The 19,750-nt window shown below is 36.6% G+C and overlaps 2 protein-coding genes across 2 annotated transcripts; both read left to right on the top strand.

Moving 5' to 3' along the window:
* The first annotated feature begins 167 nt into the window (after positions 1–167).
* Positions 168–5,173, top strand: ift52 (intraflagellar transport 52 homolog (Chlamydomonas)). The gene is made up of 14 exons (XM_030135223.1): positions 168–328; positions 720–879; positions 993–1,080; positions 1,606–1,735; positions 1,837–1,912; positions 2,030–2,101; positions 2,204–2,330; positions 2,420–2,503; positions 2,587–2,655; positions 2,929–3,083; positions 3,151–3,238; positions 3,341–3,449; positions 4,637–4,782; positions 4,863–5,173. The coding sequence occupies exons 2-14, from the start codon at positions 761–763 to the stop codon at positions 4,902–4,904; spliced, it is 1,305 nt and encodes a 434-aa protein (XP_029991083.1). The 5' UTR covers positions 168–328; positions 720–760; the 3' UTR covers positions 4,905–5,173.
* A 1,813-nt stretch (positions 5,174–6,986) lies between these two features.
* On the top strand, positions 6,987–19,323 carry mybl2b (v-myb avian myeloblastosis viral oncogene homolog-like 2b). Its single transcript, XM_030133406.1, has 15 exons — positions 6,987–7,234; positions 8,783–8,879; positions 8,959–9,030; positions 9,139–9,231; positions 10,219–10,439; positions 10,523–10,655; positions 11,538–11,597; positions 11,745–11,939; positions 12,364–12,636; positions 13,789–13,931; positions 14,015–14,114; positions 14,194–14,304; positions 16,508–16,624; positions 16,707–16,838; positions 18,216–19,323. The coding sequence occupies exons 1-15, from the start codon at positions 7,215–7,217 to the stop codon at positions 18,342–18,344; spliced, it is 1,896 nt and encodes a 631-aa protein (XP_029989266.1). The 5' UTR covers positions 6,987–7,214; the 3' UTR covers positions 18,345–19,323.
* Positions 19,324–19,750: the final 427 nt, after the last annotated feature.

Genomic DNA, 19,750 nt, shown 5'->3' with positions numbered 1-19,750 from the left:
TATCCTGTCTACTCTTAATAATTTGTTGGCATATAACGTCGTGAGTACTTGATCAGTATGTCAAAGTTAGCAAACTAGCTAGATGATGTTACTAGTCTGAAATGAAAAATGTGAAGCAACTACGAGGCTGAAGTGTTACGACATACTTGGCCTGACCCAAATAATAGCTCTCCGGCCCCACTTATTGGTTAAAACTGTGAAATGCAGCTGAAAACTCCGTTAAACCCACCAGACCGGATTTACGCTAACATCGCTTGGTTGCTATGTGGTTAGCGCCCATAGTAACCATTCTTTCCCACAATGCATCACTAGAGACGACCGCTTGGAGGTAAATGCTGATTAAACTAATGATACGGCAAAGATTATCAAGAAATGGGTTGGGTATTATTGCGAAATAGTGATGTTAGTTCTTCTTAAATCACATATGTAGACGAGTACGCCATTGTTAGTAAGAATTAAAGGCTAATGTAGAGAGCAAAACCAAAGTGTTAGCTACATGGCTAATGATTATGCTAACATTAGTGTACTGTTTACTATACTGTCGATGCAAAAGGGACGCATTTATAAATATGCACATACTTACATCTCTGGCTGATAATAATAAATGGCACATGAGCCTAACCAAAATATTCACATTTTAGCCTATACTTGCTCTAGTTAAAGTAATGATGTAGCTGTATTATGGTCGATGTATGACTTGGGGTTTGATGTGTTTATAGATACATGGACACACGTTAAGTAAACTTTGACTACATCAAAAATGGACAAGGACCAGCACAATACCGTGGTGTTTAATGCTTCCAAAAGGGAGCTGTTCACCACGAACAACGGCTACAAATCTTTACAGAAGAGACTACGAGCTCAATGGAAAATTCAAAGGTGAAGTCTGTAAAGAGCAGGGCCACTTACTTTTCCTCAAATTGTTAAAGATCTGAATAATTTGGTGAGGGAAAGTAACTCCCAAATACTAAATAAATATCTGCTTCCTGCAGCATGAAAGAAGAACTGACTATGGAGAAGCTAAAGGGTGTCAAGTTGTGGATAACAGCAGGTCCAAGGGAGAAGTTCACAGCAACTGAGGTGAGTTATCAATTCAACAGTACCCTGTTGAACTGAGTATTTATATAACCATCTTCTATTTCATGTAAAAGATCATTAATTGCTACTTAATTTAGATGTTGAACAGAGTGGGATTTTAAAAGCCGTTATAAGAATGGCCGAAAGGATTGTCACCACTGAAAATAATTTGACAGTTGCAAATTAACTAATTTTTTACTTCATTAGACACCAGGTTGACGCAAACATCCAAGTAAAAGAACTGCCAACATGTATCAATTCATATATCTTAATCAGTGAAAATCAGACTTAAAGTAATGAACAAATAAATCTGGGGCTGATAAACTAACAAATCAATCAGTCAGAAATAAAGGTTATTCTACCTGTAGTTTCTATTTTATTTTCCACCCAAGACAGTTATTCCAGAGATACTTAGTAAACCACCCAAACTAACTGATTTGCACTGATAGGTTGTATCTATCTATATCTACTTTAATTCTGCAACCAAGCTTTAAAGTAATAACACGCTGTCGTCCCATTTAATGTCAGATGGAATTACTGAAGCACTACCTCGATGGGGGAGGAAATATGCTTGTCATGCTCGGTGAAGGAGGAGAAATGAAATATGACACAAATATCAACTTTCTGCTGGAGGAGTATGGAATAATGGTCAATAATGGTATGTAATGAAGTGTTCATTTTACACAATCTCTGTAACAAGAAGTGTTTTTATTGCTGTTGTGTTTAGTGTCTGTTTTATCCTTTTCAATAATACTCTAGATGCGGTTGTGAGGAATGTGTATTACAAGTACTTCCATCCAAAGGAGGCACTTGTGTCCAATGGTGTTTTAAACAGGTTTGAATTGTTTTGTTTTGTTTTTTTAAATAAATCAGAATTCATATGTCATTAAGTGGAACATATACTGTATATAATGCAGTAATGCAGTCTTAAACAAGCCTTTTTCTTGTTTAGAGAGATCAGTCGGGCTGCTGGTAAGGTGGTCACAGGGATCACTGAGGATGAAAACGTCGGAAACAATGCACAGTAAATTCTAATTTTGTACATTCAGTACCACATGTAGTGCTCATGTTTTGGGGCTTGTTTGGAATGTAAGCTGTTGTGTTTTTTTGTTTTTGTTTCTTTTAGGGCTCTCACATTTGTTTACCCTTATGGTGCCACCCTGAGTGTGATGAAACCCGCTGTGGCTGTTCTTTCAACTGGCTCAGTCTGCTTCCCCCTCAACAGACCTGTCCTGGCCTTCTATCAAGGAAAGGTCAGAGTCACAGCATAATTCACACATACACACCCAATATATTTTGTAAGTATCATGTTGAACAATGTTTTTGTTTTTTTCTCATGAAGGAGGCTGGAAAACTGGCAGTGTTGGGTTCCTGCCACATGTTCAGTGACCAGTACATAGAAAAAGAGGAGAACAATAAAATCATGGTGAGTACAGTTGGCAGTTATTGTTTTAACACTGAATTTAAATAAAGTTTTGTTCTGAAATCTTTTCTCTTGTATGGTTCCAGGATGTTGTACTGCAGTGGCTCATGACTGACACAATTCAGCTGAATCAGATTGATGCAGAAGATCCAGAGGTGAGGAAGTTCACTGGAGGAGGATATTAGCATGTCGACCCTCAGACTGGAAACAGTGTCCGTATTTAGACCTGGTATTCTGGATGATTCTATCAAGTCTATTGGTGTCTCTGGTTCTGATGCTGCTGCTCCAACAAACAGCCATAAAGAAGAAAATGAAGGGGGAAAAGTTCCAAATTTACAAACTTATCAACTGATTGAGACCAGAACCAACTAACCCTAGGTGTGAAACCCCCTTATGTTGACTTTTGTATTATATTATTTGTCCTCTAGATTACAGATTACACCATGTTACCAGACACAGGGTGCTTGTCGGAGCAGCTGCGAGTGTGTTTACAAGAGGGCGATGAAAACCCAAGGGACTTCACATCACTGTTTGACATGTCTCTGGTCAACCTGTCAACCGACACTTTACCCCAAGTCATCAGGTGAGGTCTGAACCTGAACTGTATCTGTTCTTCATATCAGTATTTTTAAAGCTGACTGTCTTTCCAGCGCCTACAAACAACTCAACGTCAAATCTGAGCCACTTCAGTTGATCACGCCTCAGTTTGAGACACCTCTGCCACAGCTTCAGCCTGCAGTGAGTTTCAGTCCCTCCTTTTCTACATTAAGTCCTAGTGTTGTAGTCTGCAGTGTGGTTGTATCAGAAAAGCTTCAAGGCTGACAGTGTTTTATGTTTCAGGTCTTTCCGCCTGCCTTAAGTGATTTGCCTCCACCGATGCTAGACCTGTTTGATCTGGATGAAACTTTCTCCTCTGAGAAAGTCCGTTTAGCACAACTCACCAACAAATGTAAGTTTAGCACTGAAACTCAAAGTGATAAAAGTGTATTGACCTAATCTTCTGCCAAAAGTTTAAAAAAACAGCTCATATTTTATAAATGCCTTGAGATTTGCCAACAAACACAGTGTGGTTTGGAAATACAAAAAACAGATGAATAAACTGTTCCAGTCTGGTTGAAAGCACAGAACAACCCTGAAATAAAAAAGAGATAATTTAATTTTAGCAACTTCAGTTGATTTTTAAGACTGAAGAGGGGTTTGTTATTTGGAAAAGCTGATGTAGGCAAAACTTGATGAAACACTAACACTTATAAATTGACTCATAGCGCCACCTGCTGTAGAGTACAAACTGATGTTTCTGATGTTTTTTGTTAATCAGACCCATTAGTTTGTCAATCATATTGTGTTTGCTCATCAATCACAGGGCGTATATTGTTAGCCTCATAGCATAATTGCCTAACTCATACACTATGTAGACAAAATTATGTGGACATGTTGAATTCAGGTGTTTTATTTTCTGGGATACACTGGATCTGGGATACAAAACAATAATAAATGTCATAATATAGTTTTATATTGGGATAAATATATTCATTGTTAATATTGATGTTTTAATGTCAAATCATCATGAACAGGACATCTTACAGCTGTAGACATGATGTGACCCAATATTTATGTCTGTGTAGTTTGTAAAGATCAATATTTCCTTAAAGTTTTATTGGAGATTCTCCTTCCTCATTGAGATGTCAAGACAGTAGATGGTTAGTCGTGGTATTTACAGTCAGAGCACTTAAAATATTTTTGAGATTTAGAGGTAGAACATTTAAAATCGTTGTCATGGATAAAACAATAAATAAATCATTGTTGAGAGAAATTAAGAAACACTATCTCTGAGGCATTTTAGACGCAAAGATAACAATTTAAACCAAACTAACCAATGCAATATTTATCCCAATATAAAAGTATATTATGACATTTGTCATTATTGTAATGTATCCCAGACCCCTGTTAGAAAAGAAACACCTGAATTCAATGTGTCCACATACTTTTGTCCATTTGTGTATGACTTAGGTAATTATGCTATGAGGATAACAATATGTTAAACACGTTTTTTTTTGGCAGGATATTAATTCAATGAAAGATGTTTAGTTTGATATTTTTCCATGTATAAACCTTTTTAAACATTCTTATCTCCAGGTACAGAAGATGATCTTGAGTTTTATGTGCGGAAATGTGGTGAAATTTTGGGAGTGACTCCGAATTTGGACAAAGATCAGAGAGATGCCAAGCACATCTTAGAGCATATCTTCTTCCAGGTTGTAGAGTTCAAGAAACTTAATCAGGTAAACGACAAAGCAAAATGTCCTACACGCAAGGTTATTATTGGAAGCCGTGTCTAGTAACGTTCTTTTCCCCTCTGCAGGAGAACGACATCGACACAGAGGCACCTTTCAATCCGTTGTGAGATCTACGTAGCGTGTTTAAACTGGTGTAATGGCAGATTTTTCAACCCTTACTATCCTTGTCAGTTTTTAAACTATGACCACCCGGCTGTTGGTGTATGGTGCAGTGAAAGCTGAGGTGATATCACCACGATACGATGAGTCTGGATGCTGTATATAATGTAATTTAATCTTAATATTCATACCTTTGTATATTTTATTGTGTAGTATTTTGATATTGTACAAAGACTTCATAAATAAAGTTAATTCACTTTTATTCAAATATTCTTTTTAAAAGCATTTTGTCCTAGGAAACAACAGCTGTTTACATGGACCCTGCAAAACCATTCATTGAAGAATTCATGACAAGGGCATAGCATGATGCAGCTGATCACAAACACACACCCCATCTTAATGTTAATCCATGCAATGTGTCATACTCCTTAAATACATGGTCATAGAGGCATATACAGTGAAGCTGCAGGAATAAGTGTAAAACTTGAAGACATACACCTGCACACAGGAGCCTTCTTCCCTCCAGTCTGTGCTTTTTCTGCTACATCAGGGGGAAACCTCTGCTAGTAAATGTGTGGACAGAGGCTTTGGACTCCATGTTGAATCCAGAGCGTTTGAGTCCACGCAGAGCTTTGGACTCTCCGATTTGATCAGAGACACATCCCAGGAGATCTGAGAACCTACGAGGTCACAGTAGGACTGGTCACCACCACCGGCCTGTCTTTGTATTGGAAGGAACATCTGTGGAGTGGAGGAGTTTCCCTGCAAAGGCACAGCCAGATAACCAGCATCTGTCTCTGGGGTGTTCATGTGGGCCATTGTGGGAGAAATGGAATCCACATGTGTGCAAACAGAGGCCAGAATGGACAGTCTGGCATCAGAGACATCAGCAACAGCATCATTTGACTGTCGTGATGTTGATAGTTCTAGCGATAAAGCCGACGGAAAACTCTGCTCCTCAAAGAATTTCCTGTCATGCTCAGTTGGAGATGAAATTTCAAAGCTCTTTGGATCTAAAAGGAAGAATTTTGTATACTATTTTAATTCATCCACATGCTCTGAAATCAACATACTCTCAGAAAAAACATAGTTCTCTTACCTTTGATGACAAAAGCTTTCTCCATGGTTTCCCTGAGCTAGTGAACAACTACTGAGCTCCAGGTGGATTATAAACAGCTGAAGGTGTTTGGTAATTGACTCAGGTGCAGGTTAAACAGTCATCAGTTTGGAGGAGGCGGCTGATGTTTTTTCATGGGGAAAAAATATTCTAATTGGCTAAACAAAGTGGTCAAACCTCTTACTCCACACATACACAAACTATGTACCTTTGTTGCACTTTACATGAAAAACTAATATAATTTTTACAAATAAAAATTGAACAAATAGATTATAATTCTAAAGACTGGATTTTTGTTGAAAAAAATTGTTTTCTGAATGTTGAAATGAGAACAATCACAAAAACTGAGAAGTGCAATTCATATACTCATAATTCACATTTCTTTTCATACTGTACATTTACTACCACCCTTAGTTCCCTTCTATTTAGATTTGTATACTGTTAACTGTTTATTATATTGGGCACTTTACAGAGATAAAAATAAAATCTCATTGCAATGTAAAACTTGTGTCTTTCAGTGACAATAAACCTAATTCTGATGCAAGTCTCTGTCATAGTCAGTGAGTTGGATTTGGATTACAATATATGAACAGAATTAGATTATTTATTCAAGAATTTCCAATAATAATGATAATAATAAATTACTTAAATTTACCTTGATAATCTAAAGATTAGTTGGATAAAATTTAAAACTTAAGAAAGATAAAATATTATTTTAATTTTGATTTGAATAATTTGAGTTTAGTTAATCAAATTTTAATTAATTTATCCTATCTCCCGTTTTATTTTATTTTTAATTTATTATATTGTGTTTTTATTGTAAGTTTGGTACAAACTCAACCCACAGTTCGGTCTAAAAATATTACTTTGAAGGTCCAGCCGGAAGTCTAATATGACCCTCTGTGGACCAACGCGCACCCTTACTGCGCAGCTACGTCACTGTCCGGTTTGTACTCTACAGAAGGGCGCGAGATAGAAACGGAGGAGCGCGGATAACCGGGCGGACCGCTCCAGCTGGTCTGAGGCTGCCACTTTTTAACCTCGAATACAACAGCACCGGGTCTCCGGCAACACCACGGACCGTTTTACATTCACAAGAAAGTCGAGGAATTCATCTTCAAAATCCCGTGGTTTATATGTACGTGACGTGCAACGGCAGCGGGACAAACCTCCGCCTGGTCGTCAACAGAAACCGAGGGAAATGTCCTGGTGGTCCCGAGGGTATGATGTTTATCTTTGTTTACCAAGTCACCGCAGCGCTGTCTTTACTTATTTTACACAAATAAATACTACATATGACGTGTGTTGTTGTGGTTAAGGGAAATAATTGTGTTTCAAGCCTTAGTTTGTCACTTAAAACGTGGTGAGTTCACGGACTCATGTCTGTGCCGCCCTTTTCCGGACAATCACCATCATTAGGGTTTGGCCAATGTTTAATGCAGGACATGGTTTCTGCTGACTTACATACGGATCACCCCCACCTCAGTTATGACCCTTAGGTTCAGCACACATGATGTTAATGGTGCAGTTAATGTGGCATCAACGTGGAGAGCATCAAAATGACCTAAATGTGTCTTTTCCTCCATCTGATGGTTTCACCTGTCCCCAGTGGACATCTGAGGGAGTTTTGTCCTGAAGCTTTTTGGATTCTCTAATCCATTGGTGTGAAAATTTCTTTGATTTTAGTCCAGGCACCGCATACAGCCCAATATGATCTCACGTGTAAAATAATGACAGTTTTACATTGTGAAAATGTTTACATCTACAAAGTATCCTTCAAAAATGTGATTAAGAATAACCACAAACCTGAAATTTCTAATGAAAAAAATTGCAATTTTAACAATATCATACCTCAGCTTATTGTTTACACATGTATTACAATTTACAGATCACAGTGGATCTACAAATATACAAAGCAGTTATTAACAGACAGAATACTGGTAAAATTACACTTGTTTCTCTTAAGACATTTTAGGTTGTTCATATCTGTTCAGGTTATTCACATATACAGTGAAAGGATAGTTTGTAAATGTAAACGTTTTCATACAATGTTACTTTCATTTAAATTTTAAAGAGAAAAGTTTGGAGTTGTCATCATTTATAGGTTATTACTGGTCTGACCCACTTAAGATCATATTGTTCTGTATGTGGAACCTGAACTATAATGATTTTAACATCCTTGATGGCTAATATCTCAGTGTAATTCATTTTGATTTTATGTTAAATCAAAATGGAGACAATGGGTTTGTATGTAAGAAAATGAAAATCACTTAAATTACATATATACATATATATATATATTTTTTTTTGTTTGTTTGTTTTGTGGTTTTAAGTCAAAGTATGATGAGTGCTTGTCAGGCACCTTCAAATTTGTTATATTAAGTTGAACAAAACTGAAATATTTCTTGTCTAGGTGAAAATAAACCCTGAAAACAAAAGGGAAAATATGAACATGCATAATTACCATGATTAAAATTTTACATCATGATAAATTTCATAGTTTTATTGCCCAATCCTATGTGTGCTGATGGAAATGCTGGATGTCAGGCTGCACCTGAACCTTCCAACAGCTCTGTTACAAGAATAAAATTAACATTAACCAGCCATATACCACATAACCATGATAGTTTTATCCACAGGAGTGTGTGGGTCTTATAGTCATGAAAATAAACCTCATAATCCTGTCGTCCTGCGCTCAGGCTGGACAGTGTTTAGGATAAGAGGTAGGTTTAGTATCTTTGTTGCACATCACAGCTGTTTGTTGTACAGTGAGGATGGAGAGGAGGCCATGCATCAAGACACCGACTCGGACGTGGCAGAGCAGAGAGAAGGTGGAAAAGTCAAGGTGAAGTGGACTCAAGAGGAGGTGATTGTCATGACTCATCCTGGTGATTTTCATGTCCAGTGTCTTAAATGAAGAGAGACATAAACTGATGTGTTTGCAGGATGACAAGCTCAAGGCCCTGGTGCAAAAACTGGGGATGAATGACTGGAAAAACATTGCCAGCTACATACCAGTGAGTTCCGTTTCCCCAGTTACAGGAATATGACACCCATCGTGGCTGTGTTTAAAGGTTTATTTCTATGTTTGAGGCTTATTCTGGTTTTTACTGTGGTTTGTTTAGAATCACACTGAGCACCAGTGTCAGCACCGCTGGTTTAAGGTCCTGGATCCAGAACTGGTTAAAGGTCCCTGGACCAAAGAGGAGGATGAGAAGGTGGGTGAACGATAGATGTGTGAATCTTCACTGGACTCATCATTTGAAACCAATTAGCACTGGTTATTGTTAAAAATACCATTACTTTGACTATAATATTGGTTCTTGTGTAAATATTGGTTTCCCATGATATCTCAAAGTTTTAATACATACTATGGTACAAACATTTTATTTAATTTTTAAGATTGTTTGCATTTTTTTTTTTTTACACTAAAAGCAGTTTTTAAACAAAATGAATGTATTTAGGATAGAATAGAATAGCCTTTATTGTCATTGTGTGTGCACTGGAATTAGTGCTACTCCAGTCAGTGCAACAATAGGAATAAAAAAAACAATACTTAAGAAAATAAGAATAGAGTGAATATAAAATTACAAAAAACTAAAAAATAAGATAAGAAAATAGAATAATTTTTTTTTTTTACAAAAGTAGAATAAGAATAGAAGTAACAGTAGAATAAAATTAAAAAATATACATAAAATATAAATGTACACAATATTAACAATATGAACTTAAATCTATATAAAAATAGTTCATTTATGTTTTGATAAATATTGAATAAATGTTGCATTGTTATTGGAAGAACAGAAGATTATTGTGTGACTTACTGTACATAATTCACATTATACGGGGTTATTGCACATTATTGGAAGTGTTTGCATGAGGATACATTTACTAGGAGTTGTAGTTGAATGTATTGAAGTTTTGTACCAAGCCCTAATTAAGGTTCATCCTCAATTTTCTGTTTGCTGGATTGAATTGAAAAATAACTATTACTTATTTTAATTGGTTTGAAATCTATCTTTTAACTTGAGTTTAATATGATGTGTGTTTCTGACCTCTTGGCCAGGTTGCCTTTGTAAATGAAATCTTGATCTCACCTGTTTAAATGAAGGTTAAATAAATACATAAATAATAAAATGTCCAGTATGGAATTAGTTAAAATGAATTATAATTTCATAACGTACTGACTTTCTTTTCCTCTGCAGGTAATTGAGCTTGTAAATCTCTATGGGAACAAACAGTGGGCGGTAGTAGCTAAACATCTAAAGGGCCGACTGGGGAAACAGTGCAGGGAACGCTGGCACAACCACCTCAACCCCAACGTCAAGAAGTCGTCGTGGACCGCCGAGGAGGACCTAATCATCTACAAAGCCCACAGCTTGCTGGGAAATCGCTGGGCTGAGATTGCCAAGCTGCTTCCTGGAAGGTAACTTAGTGTATCTCTTAATTTTAAAAATCATTTTCTGCATGTATACAGATGTAAAGCCTTGTTATTTTCTTTGGACACAGGACAGACAATGCAGTGAAGAATCACTGGAACTCCACCATCAAACGCAAGTTAGAGATGGGCTTTTACGCTGGGGAAGTCTTCAAACCAAATGAACTGGAAGTGCTCTTGGCCCGCGTTAATAAAGACATGCAGGTGGGTTATTATGTTGTATACTCCCTCATCTGTGATACAGAATTGGACATTAAACAGTTTTAATTAGTACACTGTCACAGATAAAGATGATTGAAGTTACTGTTGATTTTATAAAGTTATAGTAGTTTTTCTCTATCTTATTTTGCGGGGGACCGTTTTGATGATGCATGTTAAAAAATAAGTGATCTGTTACTTTGCTGTTGCACCTTTATTGTTTGTCTCCTCAACCGCCTGCTGTTTATAGTTATATTCTATGTTCATAGTTATATTCTCTATTTATAGTTATATTCTGTTTGTAGTTATATTCTATGTTCATAGTTATATTCTCTATTCATAGTTATATTCTGTTTATAGTTATATTCTATGTTTATAGTTATATTCTATGTTTATAGTTATATTCTATGTTTATAGTTACAATCTATATTTATAGTTATATTCTGTTTAGAATTCTATTCTATATTTATAGTTATACTCTATGTTTATAGGTATATTGTATTCTTTTTTAAAAATATTTTTTTTCTACTATGTTCATAGTTGCACTGTGGGGCCCTAGAGTTAGGGTTTGTTTTGTAATTTCAGTGTTCTGTATGCGATGTACATAAGGGAAAGCTGACTTTGACTAAAAACTACAAACCCCATTCATCATTGAACCAAAATCTAAGCTCATGCACTGTGATACAGGCATGGGATAATGTGGAATTCCTTCTTTTGGATACTATAGTGTGTTGTTTTTGTGTTGTTCACTCTTCTATCCTCATTTCCCCTAAGAACCTAAAATCCTCTCGTAACAATATCCGCCTCTAGACGTAATAAGTTCAAATAATTTCTCTTAAGGTTACTTTATTCTGTCATGGTTAAATAAACTCTCCTTTCTGATCACAGGTGCCCGGTTCATCTCAAGAAGCAGCCGAAAATGACCAAGAACAGAATGCACATCCTTCAGTAAGCACCCTGTCACATTTAATTCAGATTAGACCAGTTATACAAACCTAAACACTGTTAATAAGAATGTAATCAATGTCAACATAACTGTTATAAATGTCTATAAAAAGCTTCTCATCAGGTGTTTTCTTTTCCCTCCATTTGCAGGAAGCCTCAGTTAAAGCCAAGCCCGTTGACAGTGGTCCTTCAAAGTCTGTCGTCTCGCCCAAGAATGACTTAAGCCCCAGGACGGACGTGGACGCCTCAGGAGAAATGAACGTGACCAACTGGGTGGTGGACAGCTCAGGGTTTCTGTCTCCAACAGGTCCTGCACTGAAGGAAGTTCTGGACATGGTTGACGGGGTAAGTGTCCACATTTAGATGGACGTTTAGAGCGATTCAGAACAGCAGCTGCATTTGAAGGGGTTCTGTGAGTGGTAAGGCACATGTCTCAATGATGAACTGAGACAGAATATTGTTAAAATTGCACTTACTTTTCTTAAGACATTTCAGGTTGTTCATGTTATTTGCATTTTTTAAAGGATAGTTTGTAGACGTAAATGTTTCCATAGTGAAATTTTTGTTTTCACTCAAAAATGTACAGAAAAGTTTGTAGTTGTCATTATTTATAGGTTATGTTATTATTTTACTGGTCTGACCCCCTTCAGATCATACTGAACTGTATATGGAACATGAACTAAAATGAGTTTGTTTTCAGTTTGAGGTCTTTAACTTTTTGAAACCTACAAAAACCCAGATGTAGATTTGACTGAGTTGTATGTTTCAGGATCTTGATGGATGGTGCAACTTGGCAGCTTTTGACCTCCCTGTTGACAGCCCCAGCCCAGAGCGCCACCAGTTTCGTCTCGAGGGCAGCGCTTTGCAGGAGCTGAGCAAAGGCAGCAAGGGGGAGTTGATCCCCATATCCCCCGGGGGGGTGACGCCACCCTCCATCTTGAACCGCAAGAGCCGCAGACGCATCGCCTTGTCTCCTGATGCCAATAATTCCATGACTCCCAAGAGCACTCCTGTCAAAATCCTGCCCTTTTCGCCTTCACAGGTAAGACCCCGCTCTCAATCCTGTAACACTAACATGGATTCTTCTCATCATGTTGCATGTCCTTTAGTCAAAATGACCCAGTGAGGTTGTTTTCTTATAATATCTTTATAATGAAAAGTTGGTATTATTTCAAATTCCAGGTGTTCCTCCAAAAACATGTTTTTGACATCATGCCATTTATGTTTTTAACTTACCTTTCATGGATTTTATGTAATTGTAGTTTTTGTTTTATTATCCCAAGCTTCCATAGATTCATTTATAATGGAATTACATCTGAACCTTTGATTCATTCGACAGCAAAACCAAAGGACTCACTCAGTCAGTGGATGTTGACATTGTTTGATTGCTGTTATATGCTATGTATAATATACTATATATACTTTGCTTTTCAAATATTCAAAATATTAGCATTTGTGCATCACATTCAGCTCAGTTTGATCTCCAGTAAAATAATAGCATAATACTGTATATTACTGATGACTCCAAATTTTTTCTCTTTGTTGTAGTGCAAAAAAAAATGTTAAATTTATGAAAATATTTCCATGTACAAACTATCCATACAAAAAAATGTGAATAACCTGAAAAAACAGAAATTTCTTCAGAAAAATAAGTGCAATTTTAACAAAATTTTGCCCAACTTATCATTTATACATGTACATTACAGATCAGATCTACAAAGTCACAAAACATTTAATAACAGATAGAACATTGTTAAAATTGCACTTAATTTTCTTTAGACATTTCAGGTTGTTCGTATTTGTTCAGGTTATTCACAGTTTTTTGTTAATATAAATATTTTCAAAATGTAATGTTATTTTTTTCCCCCTAAACAAAGAGGAAAAATTTGAGTTGTCATTATTTATTGTTTATAGGCATAATGTAATTTTTTTTTTCACACTAAACCAAGAAAATTTGGAGTCATTATTTTTAGGCTATTATGTTATTATTTTACTTGAGATCATATTTGTCTGAATGTGGACCCTGAAGTAAAACCTGTTCAACTCCTTTAACTGTTAATATCCTCAGTGTAATTTTTGCATTTTGCAAATTTATCCTATGAGGTAGATCGGGCCATTTGGTGGGCTGTTTTTGGCCCATGAGCCTTATGTTGGACATCCCTGATCTAAGGGTTAAATAAACGTGTTGTTTCAGTTCCTCAACATGTGGACGAAGCAGGACTCTCATGACCTGGAGAATCCGTCCCTGACTTCGACGCCCGTGTGCAGCCAGAAGGCCATCGTGACGACGCCTCTGCAGCGGGATAAGACCCCCCTGACTCAGAAGGACCACTCTGTGTAGGTTTACCTCTGCTCTTACAGTATCAGGATCAGAGGGTTTTATTTTTAACCTCCAATTTTCACACTTCGTCTCCACACAGATTTGTTACACCCAACCACAAGTCTGAGCTCTGCACGACGCCGCGAACTCCGACTCCGTTCAAGAATGCAATGGAAAAGTACGGCCCTCTGCAGCCTCTGGTGAGAAACTGCATTTAACCCTGAAGGAACGTCATTCATGTGTATATCGATTCTGTATTTACTGTGTTTTCTGCTTCAGCCTCAGACTCCTAACCTGGAGGACGACATAAACGAGGTCATCCTCAGAGACGCTGGGATCAATCTGGTTGTTGTGCGTTCAACTCCTCCTGAACAAAGACGCAAAACAATGGTGAATGCAGTACAATATTCATACACATACACATTTCATATGCATTTAATCCCTTTGACACTAACATTTTGATCACAGAAGGCTGAAGTAATGTCCTGAAACTTTGTGTGTTGTATACAGTCCAGATATACGTGGACATTTTTTTTTGTACAATATATTTGACTTTTATTTTTAAACACATTAGTCATAAATACACACATACATACATTTAACTTGCACCACGATAAACATGTGTAAATGATACACTAAGGCAGAATATTATTAAAATTGCACCTATTTTTCTTAGGAAATTTCAGGTTCATGTTCACATTTTTAGAGAAGAGTTTGTAAATGTAAATATTTTCATAATGTAATTTTAATTTATGACTCTAATTTCACTATTATTTTATTTGTCCAGCCCATTTGAGATCATATTGGGCTGAATGTGGCCCCTGAACTAAAATGAGTTTGACACCCCTGACCAACAGACTGCAGTTTCAAAATCATCAAAATCACAATCAAAATTCTTTATTAATCCCAGGGGGAAATTATTGGGTGTTAGTCACTCCATTCAAGTAGAATAAAAAGTAGCAGGAAAGAAATTATCAATACAACAGAAAAAGAAGAGGGAAAAAAATTATTGTGTAATTATAAATGATTTTGTTATACGGTGGAGTTACACAGTCTGATGGCCACAGGCAGGTATGATTTCCTGTCGTTCAGTGGTGCATTTAGGTGGTATCAGTCTATCACTGAACGTCTTCAACTGCTTTATACATATCTACATTTTTTTTTATTTTTGAAGCAGTGTAGCATCAAGAGCTAATGTTATTTTCTGTCATTTTGAAGGTTTTTGCATTTTAAAGAGCAGGGAACATGTCGGCTGGTCTACGCTGCTGTGTCACTGTTAAACATTGGACTGAGTGTTTGCTTCTTGTCGTTCACATAATCACACCTCAGCGCTACACATTACAATCACAGAGTCCCATTGTTAGTCAGTTGGTGTCTGTAGCTGAGTGTGAAATCCCTTCCTCAGTCACTTCCTCCACACAGATGTTTGTCAGATGCCAATGAAGAACAGGAACTAGTTTTCACCTTAAGATCCAGTCAAGTCTAGAAGTGTTAGGACAGTGACACAAAATGTGTAATGTAGCCTCTGTTACACAACCACAGTGGATCTGAAATGAAGCAAATACAGATGTGTGGATGGTCAACCTTCTCTCAAAGGGTTTCACAAAAATATTGCCTTGCTGTAGTACTATTACTGTTATATTAACTATTTAGGAATTAAAACCATTTTAGTCTAGGATTGGTATAAATATGATGGTTGTTTTTAATACTTGGATGTAAACCCTTTGCCTGATATCTGGAATTCATGGATGTCAACAAACGCTGAGTTTCTCCCTGTAGATCAGGGTGTCGAACATATGGTGCGCGGCCCAAAACCAAATATTTCAATCCAACTGCAGCATGAATTTGTGAGGTGCAAAAATTGCACTGAAAATATTGACAGTCCCTGGTATCAAATGTATTTTAGTTCCAAACTCCAAAATTTTAACTATATTCTGCCTTTTACTAAATGTTTTGTGCCTTTGTAGATCCACTGTAATGCACATGTACAATGATAAGTAAGTCGTAATATTGTTAAAATTGCATTTATTTTTCTCAAGAAGTTTCAGGTTTTTCAGCTTATTCACATTTTGTGTTTAGATAGTTTATAAATGTAAACATTTTCATGTTTTAATTTTACTTTTTTGCATTAAAAGAAAGAGAAACATTTGGAATACTCATTATTTATAGGCTATTCTGTTATATTTTACTGGTCTAACCCATTTGGGATCGTATTGGGCTGAATGTGGAACCTGAACTAAAATGAGTTTCACATTCCTGCAATAGATGCTTTCCAGGCCTTTGCTGAAGTCTCCTTCAGCTGTTGCGTCTTTGCAGGACTTTGTGTCCTCGGGTTATTCTTCAGTAACTGAAAGGTGACTGATTCGGCCACTGAAGACCATCCCATTTCTTTACCTTCTAAAACTGTTGGGTTGTTTTTTATCGCATGTTTTGGGTGATTATCCATCTACAAAAGAAGCGCCATCTTATTGTCCAAATGCTCATGAACCTTACTGTAATAAAATACAGAATAGATACTCCTGCTTTATCTGGACACATATACTCACTGAAGCTTTTTACTTAAATCTTGGTGCCTTTTGTGTTTCCTTCCCAGCACCGCCCTCCCATGAAGAAGGTGCGTAAATCCTTGGCTCTTGACGTCATGGACTCCCAGGTGATCCCTGCATCCAAAAACAAAGCCATGAAAACGGAATCTAAACCCAGCATGAAGGTAAGGCCACGTATCCATGTGTTATTAACCTGCCTGTGCTTTTTCACACGCCCTAACTCTTATATTTCTGGTTTGATCACAGGAAGAACCCCCGGTGGCTAACCTGAACACGTCGACATTTTGCAGTAAAGGACATGAAAACATTCTGGATCAGGGTTTCCTGTTGGGACCGAGTGACAGCGCCATAATTTCCAGCGCAGTTCCCCCCACTCCAGTGAGTTTAACCTTTAACCTCAGAAGAATGTAAAGCAGGGGAGTCAAACATAAGGCCCTTGGGCCAACACCGGCCTGCCAAAGGGTCCAATCTGGCCCATGGGGTGAATTTATGAAATGAAAAAATTACACTGAAGATATTAACCATCATTTTAGTTCAGGTTCCACATTCAGACAAGTAAAATACTATCCTAATGACAACTCTAAATTCTTTGTCTTACTGTAAAAAAGGAAAATTACATGAAAATGTTTACATTTACAAACTATCCTTTAACAAAAAATTTCATTAATATGAACAAACTAAAATGTCTTAATACAGGGTTTCTGCAGGTCATTAAAAAGCATTAAAAGTCATTAAATATATTTTTTGAAAATTAAGGCCTTAAATGACATTAAAAAGCATTAAATTTGATGCCCAGAGGCATTAAAAAATTAAATACAATTAATGGGAAAAAAAGCATTGTTATTCATGATTTATTTTGATTGTATAAACATTTAATAATTTTGATCAGAGGTATAGCGTGATGATTGACAGGCAGCTATTGGCTATTGATTATGACTGATACACAAAGTCACACCGGATGCTTGGAATGCAATGTGCTGTGAGTGTGAATGTTGTAGCGAAAGGGAGGAGGGAATATTAGCAAATGTTGGAAAAATGGGAAAATGCAAGTTTCAGCAGAAGTGATTGGAGGAGGAACTATACAGAACCTGGTTAAAGCCTGTTGACGCTAAACTGTCATAAAACTATATATAAAACAGCAAATCTGCAGTTGGATGTGGGCATTAAATTTGTTTAAAGTGCCATTAAAAAGCATGAAATTAGATTTGCTGATACCTGCAAGAAACCCTGTAAAAGAAGTAAATGTAATTTTACCAACACAACAGAAAGGTCGTTTTGAGCGCTGGCCCTTTAAATGCAAATGAGCCACTTCATGCCCCACCCCCTCCAGGTTGTTGACTACGCTTCTCTGGCCCGTTCAGCCTCTTGTGTTCACTAATACAACCAACAACTGAACATTTTCAGAAATCGGCTCAAATTTAGGACATATTTTCAGTATGGACTACAGCCGCTGTTGCTGACAAACAATTATGTCATACTCAGAAATGTTCATCAGAAGTCTTGACCTTATATGTGCAAATGTTGTGACATAACATTAAGAGGGAATTAAAACGGGTTGTAGAAATCCACTTGATTTTTGCCAAAATGAATATAAAGATAGCTTTGCAGCACCTGGAGGGTTCAAATTCAAACTTTTTGAACTGTTAGCATCCAAATACACAAATAAATGTACCAAAGACTAATAAAAGTGGGTTTAGTAAAATATGACCCTTTGAACCTCTGTTTTATTGAGCTGTGATGCTTTTTTCTCCTCAGATGTCTAAAGAATGGGAGACGGTTGTATGTGGACAAACTAAAGACCAGCTCATAATGACGGAAAAAGCAAGGCGCTACCTTCGCTCACTGAAGTCCCACACTCCCAGCCGAGCTCTGATTCTGTCCTGAAGCTTCACTCAATGTGTTACTACACAAACCTTTTTTTTTGTCAGACGTTTTTTTTTTTCTGTTGTAATATGTGGCTTAACAAAAAGAACACACCTTGTGTAGGTTTAGTACCGTTTTTGGTCTTAGTCATTAGCAGTCAAACCTTTTACAGCACAACTATGAATCACCTGAGCAGGGATCATCTGACAAAAACAGCGTTTTTTTTTTATGTAGTATTACTTCGCAGACCTCATCCAAGTCCTGAAAAAAAAAACATGGATCATTTTTAATGTATTCTTGTCAATGAAACGTTTGGAGAAAATGACGGATATATGTCTGCTGTCAGTGGAAGACAGTTTTACATTGTATAATGCTTCTGTGTAATTTAACAGTTGTTTTAAAGGGGGAGGGTCCAAACACTCAGGTTGCACTTCCACGCCTATGCTTCCTTTCCATTACTGCTGAATGTGCAGTAAATGAGACGGGATGTTTGATAATGCAAATTGAGAAAAGGGGATTGATGTTGAAGATGCTAATTGTACATTGTCCTGTTTGATGTGAGATCCTGTAGTGTTTGTTCTTCAGTGATGTACGCGACACAGTGGACTAACCTCATACTGAATCACAAGGGGCATCTAAGATGGAAATGTTTCTGCAACACACATCGATGATCAACAGTCTGAGTCTGAAAACCTGAATAACTGTGAGACCTGAGAGTATTTTTATAGGATATAGTAGCTGAGATGTGATGCTTGCAGGCATGGAGGGTGTATCGTTGACCATGAACATAAGTATTATGTTATTTGTCTGTATGTAAATAATTAGTGTCGTATGTTTTTAATCATTCGACAGTTAATGAGGTTGAATAAAACATCAGTTACCCTGTTTGTCTAATGCACTTTTCTCCATGATATATGATATAAAAGAAATGTGATGTCTACTGCTTTACATTTACTGTAAACCAACCTCAGAGACAGGATGTTGTAATAGATCCTGGAAAATGGGCTTAATTAAAACATTAACCTCACTTTAGCAGCCCTGTGCATTTTAAACTGTATAACTCAGTTTATTTGTCATATCTATCATTTGTAGTTTATTTTGGACATTGAATGTAGCTCATTTCAGCATAGGATAAAAGTTAGCTTTAAAATAAATATAGTTTTTAACAGCTTGAAATATAATGTATACAAATATTTTTAAAGCATGGGTTGTAAATGAAGTATACATATATAAATGGAATAAGAAACAGAATGAGCAAGACATTGAAAATGGGACGAATCAAAACAAAAGAAAAGCTTTTTCACGAAATATTTTTGGGTTGAGAAAAATTATGCAGAAAGAAAATGCTATAGTATAAAATAAACACTAAACAGAAATACCTTGATTGACCAATTACCAAAGTACAGTTTTTGATGTATATTAAGTTT

The sequence above is a fragment of the Sphaeramia orbicularis genome, chromosome 5 (genome assembly GCF_902148855.1).
Source record: "Sphaeramia orbicularis chromosome 5, fSphaOr1.1, whole genome shotgun sequence".
Classification (NCBI taxonomy): Eukaryota; Metazoa; Chordata; class Actinopteri; order Kurtiformes; family Apogonidae; genus Sphaeramia; species Sphaeramia orbicularis.
The sequence above is the reverse complement of the archived record's forward strand: the minus strand, read 5'-3'. Positions and strand labels throughout refer to the sequence as shown.